Genomic DNA, 7,561 nt, shown 5'->3' on the forward strand with positions numbered 1-7,561 from the left:
ACTCACCACAACCTTCACAAACCCAATATGTTTTTCCCGATCTTCCAGTTCCTTGCATACCTGCATCTAACAACCTGTCCATCTTCTTTTCTAGCCTATCCATTCTGTGATCTGACCCGTGATCGTCAACCGCCTTTACTACCGCTCTTTTGACCATTCTATTCGATTATCCACATTTTCATCGTTTGTAAGAAAAGATCCATTAGTTGTGGCTTAGAGGTCTTGAACATAATTATTAGAGAGATTATCGTGAAATCATCATCATCATCATCATCATCGTACTCAGTATATCCCACCAATAGCAATGCTATGGTAGGGTCTGAGGAGGGTAAGATGTAGACAGCCTTACCTCTATCCCATAGGGATAGAGAGGCTGCTTCCGGTGAGACCCTCGGCTCGATAGTAGTTTTGCATCAAGCCTTGGACATAAGGCACATAGCACTCAATCATCGGGACACCGGCTGATCGGTGCATGTGCCCTTGTCTTTCGGCTATCAACGCCACCACATGATGCCTGATTAACCTTCCGCCACTTTTAACGTTATTTTCACGAGATTAGTAAAATAACGTCAAAATTAGTGCAATTTTACTTTTGCCCACCCGAGGGTTCCCACATATATACATTATATGCGCGCACCGCAAACTGGGCGTAGAGATTATCGTGAAATGCCTTTATCAATTCCCAAACGACTATTCCATGATGTGGGCAAGTTCTCAACAATAGTTTAAATCTCTGAAAAGTCTCGTAGAAGGTTTCACCGTGCGCTGCTGAAAATTCCGAATAGCATTTCGAGCCTTGGTGGTTCGCTGTGGCGTATAATATTCATCTAATAATTTTTGCGCCAGACCCTCCCACGTATAAATACTAGTTGAAGGAAAAGATAAGAACCACTGTTTTGCTGCATCCTTCAATCTAAACCGGAATACAACCATCTTCACTTCATCCGCAGTAAAACCCTGACTTGAGATAAGTGCACAGATCGATTTAGAATCATTCAAGTGCATATATGGTTCTTTAGTAGCTTTCTCATGAAACGTGGGTAACCCTGTTAAACTGCTCTGCCTCACCGAAAAAGTTCTTCTATTTCTAACCGGAATAATGTTTGGTAGAGGGTTCGTGGCCATTTTTGGGATGTAATGACTTTGAACTCCCCTGACTGGTGGTGGAACATATGCTCTCGGTACTCCATCATCAAAATCATAATATGGAACATGTTGTTCGCGGTTTTTCTGACGTCTCGTTGCTTGATATTGCTAATTTTCTGGATGATTTTATCGAACTTCTTGGTCATTCTGAATATTTTGCTGCTGATACTGGCCCCCCATATTCATCCATAAACTCTTCCTCATCGTCATAATCGAACCCGGCATTATCCCCTATATTCCAGTCTTCAACCCGTATATGAGCCTGGTTAATCTCGGGTCTTTCCTCTCTAAATTCAACTGGTCTTTTACATTTTAGTGGGGCGGATCTGACTGACAAGTTGTCATCAAAATTCAGTCGTCTTCTCTAGTTACGGTTACCCCCTCCACGGTTTACTAGGTTTTGGTTTCGGTTACGATTAGAATTTTGGTTTCGGTTATGTGGTGGGTTATTTTGAAGGGCTAGTTGTTCTTGGTTTGGTGGTTGGTCTTGGTTATTTGGTGGGTAGTCATTCGGGTCTATGTTTTTTCGGGTACTCATGTTTTCAGTTTTTGGTACTGTGGTTTCTGGTTTTTGGTTTACTTTGGGTTTCTGAGTTGCTCAATTTCTTTATGTTGTTTTCTCAATTTCTGGATCAAAATGTATCAGCTCTTTTTCGTGGGAATATCTCATCTGCATTAACCTGTAAAGTCACCTGCACAGACAAAAACACTAACACCCAGTGTAAAATCAACGAAGAAATAGTAAAAACAAAAACTACAAATTAAGCTAAACTAGCATTTTGTGCGTTGATTCCCCGGCAATGGCGCCCTTTTGACGTAAATGTCGTGCTCTAATCAAAAACAAGTTTTTTTTATTAACTTAATACCTATAACTAGTACGGGTAAGTAAAGTCGTCTCCACAGGGAATCAGTGGAAAGTTCAAGTAAAGTTCATAATTATTAATTATTATATTGGGCGGATAAACGATGTCAAGCAGTTTATAAAAGATTTAATAACACACGATCACTTTATGTGAACTATAAACAATTATAAGAAAATGATTAACTTCAAGTTTAGGTAATGTGATGACCGACTAATCACAGATTCATAGAGACTAATTGCACAGTAATTACTCAACCTAATAGTTGGGCTGTGAGGAAAAACAATACCCTAACCGAATTGTTGACACAACTGAACCCCGTTTTACCCAATTACTAGTTTAATGTATGAAAACTAGTTATAAGCAATGACTAATGATTAATGGTTTAATGACATAAAAGCTAACCCTATAGGTGATAAACACAACCAGAAAAGTGATGCAAAGTTTGATAGTCAAAATCATAAACTGTTTAAACAATCAATTCATAATATAAAACAAGATTAAAGACATCCAATCAAGTTCGTACTCATTCAAATCATAGAATCTGATCAAAGTTAGTTTACACAAAACCTTAGCCTAAAGTGAATACAATGGTTTAGCCTGACATAGGCATCACGAAGGATTCGCTTATCTGAGGAAATGATGAAAGCATGCGATGAACTGACGAACCGAGGGCTTTGGGATGGTGCAAAATCATCCTAGGGCTTGTACTTCGTTTATGGAATGAAGGATATCTCAAATGGGGGCTGAAAACTCAATATATTAAAGTTAGGTTAATTTTTCCCGTCATGGACCCCTTCGCATAGCGCTAATATCACTTGGTTACGTCCTTCGCGTCACGCGAATAACAAATTAGTCGGGCTCCTTTTTATTTGGTTCGCGTAGCGTTAACATCAACCACAAAACCCCTTCGCGTCGCGCGAAGGAGGAGCTGACAAATCCATCTTATTTTCTTCTTTTATTCTGCCTAGGAAGGCGTGCTGCTCACTATGATTCATTTACATCTTCGTTCCAAACCCGTAATTCACCCTGATAAGCATTCTTAACGTCATGTATGTTGAAACACATAAACACTTTTGAAGTATCAAAGTGCACATAATATTTAAACTAAAAATAGACAATTAATATAATAATATACATGCAATATTGCCAATTTCTTGTAAATATTTCAATGAGTTAGGACTAATATATATATATATATATATATAAGATATTATTTTTTATTTTTATGTATATGAATATATGTAAAAGATAACAAAGTTTATATTTATAAAAATGAACAAGTTGGCTCGTAAGCCGGCTGAGGCTCATCTTGTAACACCCTTGGCAAACACAACATCGTCCCACTCTTAGGCAAATCCCACATCGGTCGTGGATAAGAGAGATCCTTGGTTCATAAGTAAATGTCCTGCCTCTTCAATCACCAACGCGTTTTGGGCTTAGTTGGCTGTGGAACACATGAAAACTCCACGGTTAAACGTGCTTGGGTGGAAGTAGTACTAGGATGGGTGACCTCCTGGGAAGTCTCCATCTGGGCAACCAAAATCAAATCTGTGAGCTCTTCATGGGCAGAGCGGGCAATATTGGTGGTGCGAGGGACTGGATGTTACAGGTGGTATCAGATCCACTCTTGTGCCGTTCGGGATGATGGGACACGCCTTATCGAGGACGATGAGTCCAAAGGGGGGTTGTTTGTAACACCTTTGGCAAACACAACATCGTTCCACTCTTAGGCAAATCCCACATCGGTCGTGGACAAGAGAGATCCTTGGTTCATAAGTAAATGTCCTGCCTCTCCAATCACCAACGCATTTTGGGCTTAGTTGGCTGTGGAGCACATGAAAACTCCACGGTTAAGCGTGCTTAGGTGGAAGTAGTACTAGGATGGGTGACCTCCTGGGAAGTCTCCATCTGGGCAACCATAAACAAATTAGTGAGCTCTTCGTGGGCAGAGCGTACAATATTGGTTGTGCGAGGGGCCGGATGTTACACATCTCGTTAATAAACAAGCTGAACATGAGCCATGTTTTGAGCATGTTAAGATATATAAAAGAGCCAGCTCGGTTTTTAAATGATCAGCCGAGCCCAAACCTAGCTCGTTTACAGCCCTACTTAAAAAGAAAATCGTGCAAATCTTCTTCGTTGAAAGCATGGTAGTATGCCAAATATGGTATATTTGCAGGTCATAACCCTATAAATTTAAACCTTAACATCTCTTTCAAAATGGTGGATGATTCTAAAAAAAAAAGAAAAAAGAAAAAAAAATCCATGTGGAATGTATGGTGATTAAAGAAAATGTATGATTGGTTATAAACCCTTTGAATTCAGCAAGTTGTAATCCGGATCATTTTAATATTCTCATATGTTAATTAAAATAGTTGCAATATACTATTTGTTTATCATTTTAATTACAGTATTTATACCCCGACACTGGAAATCTATACTCACCTCTTATCCTTGCTTTCTTTCTTAACAACATCCACTGTTCTTAGATCTTGTCCATTGTTATTTACTGTTTTCCAGGTACAAAGTTACCAATCTAATATTGAGTATTTTTTAATTATATCAGTAATGTTCATATGTATCCGAATATTTGTGTCCGCCTCTGAATCATCTGTTATCTCCAGGAATCTTGAAGGTATTACTACTTGTCATCATTGCGAAGTTTTCATCATTGGCTTATGAAGCAGCGGTTCCACCACCTCCAAAAACTTGTGGATCTCCAGGTGGTCCGCCGATTACATCACCAAGGATACAGCTTCATGATGGAAGACATATTTCATATGTAGAATCGGGTGTCCCAAAGGATGTAGCCAAATCGAAACTAATATATGTCCATTGCTTCGACTGTAGCAAGCACCTCAATCCTTTTGCCGTAGCCTCACCGGTATGGGCCTCTTTCCCATATAGAAATAAGTTATGGGCAATCTATATACACAGTGTCTACTATATAAGTGTCCATGTTTGAAAAACACAAAGTTTAAGGTGCATTGATTAATATTTTTTTTTCTTACCAAATGACAATAATGCCCTTGAAAAGTGGGTCCATCAATATTGTTTATTAATGTTACTTGTGTGAGTTTAAGGATAAATTTGGAAATTGACTAATAAATTTTAAAAGTGGACACTTGTAATAGGACAAATAAAAAAGGAAATGTGGACACTTATAATGGGACAAATAAAAAAGATACAACTTCATGATGGAAGACATATGTTTTAATAAAACTTGATTGTCTATGATCAGAACAGCAACAATAGCCGTACAAATATTATTCAAACGACCGTTAATTTTAATATTTTCATAAGTTTGACTTTTTTGGTCAAGTCGTGTTGTTGTTGTGTTTTGTGGATGACCGTTTGATGGCATGAAATCCGAAGAAGATGGTCTAGCTATAGCATGATCCAGTTAGTTATTATAATATCAAAAGTGTTTAGATACAACGTTTAATAAAACTGTAGCTTAGTTCTTACAAACAGAAGGTTTTTACAGGAACTTGTTGAAGAACTAGGAGTGTACATTGTTGCACTAGATCGGCCTGGTTATGGAGAGAGCGATCCAGACCCTAAGCGAACTGTGAAAAGCTTAGCATTGGTCATCGAGGAGTTTGCCGATAAATTGAACATGGGACCAAAATTTTTTGTGACCGGATTCTCTATGGGTGGGCAAGTCATATGGTCTTGTCTTAAGTATATCCCTCATAGGTCTGTTTTAAATCTTGTTAAGTCTTATATGTTTTAAAGCATCATCACACTACTTTTTTCGGTATACTTAATTACAAGATGTGTTAAAACAGACTTGCAGGAGCGGTTCTTATTTCGCCCGCTGTCAATTATTGGTGGCATAACCTACCATCAAACTTAACCAACGAAGTATACTCTAGACAACTTCGACAGGATCAATGGACTTACCGTGTTGCTCACTATTTACCATGGTTGACCTACTGGTATAACAGTCAGAAATGGTTTTATTCATTCTCTATTATTGGTGGAAACCCTGAAATTTTAGCCTTCTCAGACATGATAGTTGTATCTAAGTTATTAGCTACCATGAATCCCAATCAGGTACTTGCTCTTGTTTACATCAATATGAACAAAACAATTACATATACCATCCCTCACTAGGAGTGCAAAAATATTCTCGGGTAGGATTATAATTAGCCAACTGCATAAGGATGAGATTTATAAAATACAATTTTCCTAGAAAATTGAATATGATTTTTATAATTCTGAAATCTGATTTAAACATGAGGTGATATATTCTAACTAATTGATTGTTTTGGTGTTTTAAAGTTAAAATGGCTGAAATCACAAGTAAAACAACAAGGAGAGTTCGAATCCGTCCATCTTGACTTAAATATTGGATTTGGGAAATGGGACTTTGATCCATTGCCGTTTCCAAATAATAATGGATCTGTTCATGTGTGGGCGGGTGATGAAGACCGCATTGTGCCAACGACATTGAACCGTTACATAGCTCAACAACTTGGATGGGTCAATTACCATGAGGTTGCTGGAGGAGGCCATTTCTTTTCCTTTGGAGATGGGATTCATGATGATATTCTAAAAACACTTCTTAAGAAATAACTATTAGTACTCTCCAAGACTAGTTTGTCGACTTTTATTTCTTGCTTGTTGAATTCCGTATCCGTATTTTAATTTGAACTACAACTTTTGTCTTCGTAAATTCGATAGATTTTATTCTAAATCTATTTTTACTATATATTAGTTCTAAAGGGAGTTGTGAAAGCGCAGTTATGGTGTTACACACCATATCTAACTTGACTATGCAAACGTGTCAATTACAAAATTTCAATTGTTCGTGCTTTTAAAACTAAACTTTCAAACGTTTAAGCTTGTAATTTAATTGGTACTTTAAAACAAATTCGATAAAACATATACAAAACATTTCGAGGCACATGCCGAAGCGTGTTCAAATGGACCTAATAGCAACCAACCGACAACATTTGGTCTTCGCTATAACTCCAGTTTTGTTGAAAGCATTTCGTCAACATAGGGTATAACCTAAAACTTAGTCATCTGCATTCCTAAATCGATATCTCGTGGAAATGTTTTTTTTCCTTTTGAGGAATTCATGAAAAAGTATCGGTTGACGAATAAAACAAAAAGGGTACGCCATCATTTAGAAAACCCAATTTTGACGACATGTCGTTGAGATACTGTTTTTATTTTTTTTTCTTAACTTTTTTGTTTCTTTAATCAGTTAAATCAAGACGACAATACTTAGGATGGGCTATCTCGCGACATGTCACCGAGACATGCGTCAATGATGCCCTCATTTACCTCCATATCATCATAAGAGTGTGAGACTCCTATTGATGTTTGAGAATTATAATTTATTTATGAGATCTTTCACACAATAGAGTTATGAATTTATAGAAATATTTTTCACCTCAAATTAAACCACATAAAAATAGATAAGTGTATCTATCTTATATAGAATATACTCTAATTAAGAATCAAATATCGATCTACGAACATGATAGATTTCAATACTAAACATTTGCCAATGTCGAGATGACTAATCAAAAGTTAGT

At 37.2% G+C, this 7,561-nt stretch overlaps 1 protein-coding gene across 1 annotated transcript; it reads left to right on the plus strand.

The window, feature by feature from the left end:
• The first annotated feature begins 1,205 nt into the window (after positions 1–1,205).
• LOC143635897 (uncharacterized) lies at positions 1,206–6,590 on the plus strand. Its single transcript, XM_077103612.1, has 5 exons — positions 1,206–1,317; positions 4,634–4,893; positions 5,497–5,708; positions 5,801–6,068; positions 6,297–6,590. Exons 1-5 carry the CDS (start codon positions 1,206–1,208, stop codon positions 6,588–6,590), a joined length of 1,146 nt encoding a protein of 381 aa, XP_076959727.1.
• The last annotated feature ends 971 nt before the right edge of the window (positions 6,591–7,561 follow it).

Source organism: Bidens hawaiensis, unplaced genomic scaffold (assembly GCF_021521415.1).
Source record: "Bidens hawaiensis isolate Kalapana, Puna unplaced genomic scaffold, B.hawaiensis_p1.1 tig00007738_1, whole genome shotgun sequence".
Taxonomy (NCBI): Eukaryota; Viridiplantae; Streptophyta; class Magnoliopsida; order Asterales; family Asteraceae; genus Bidens; species Bidens hawaiensis.

Bases quoted from the DNA above. Each gene is read 5' to 3' on its own strand.
- LOC143635897 (XM_077103612.1), top strand. From the start codon at position 1,206: ATGGAACATGTTGTTCGCGGTTTTTCTGACGTCTCGTTGCTTGATATT. The intron at 1,318-4,633 runs GCCCCCCATATT...TGTTATCTCCAG, and splicing joins ATATTTTGCTGCTGATACTG to GAATCTTGAAGGTATTACTA. The intron at 6,069-6,296 runs GTACTTGCTCTT...GGTGTTTTAAAG, and splicing joins CTACCATGAATCCCAATCAG to TTAAAATGGCTGAAATCACA.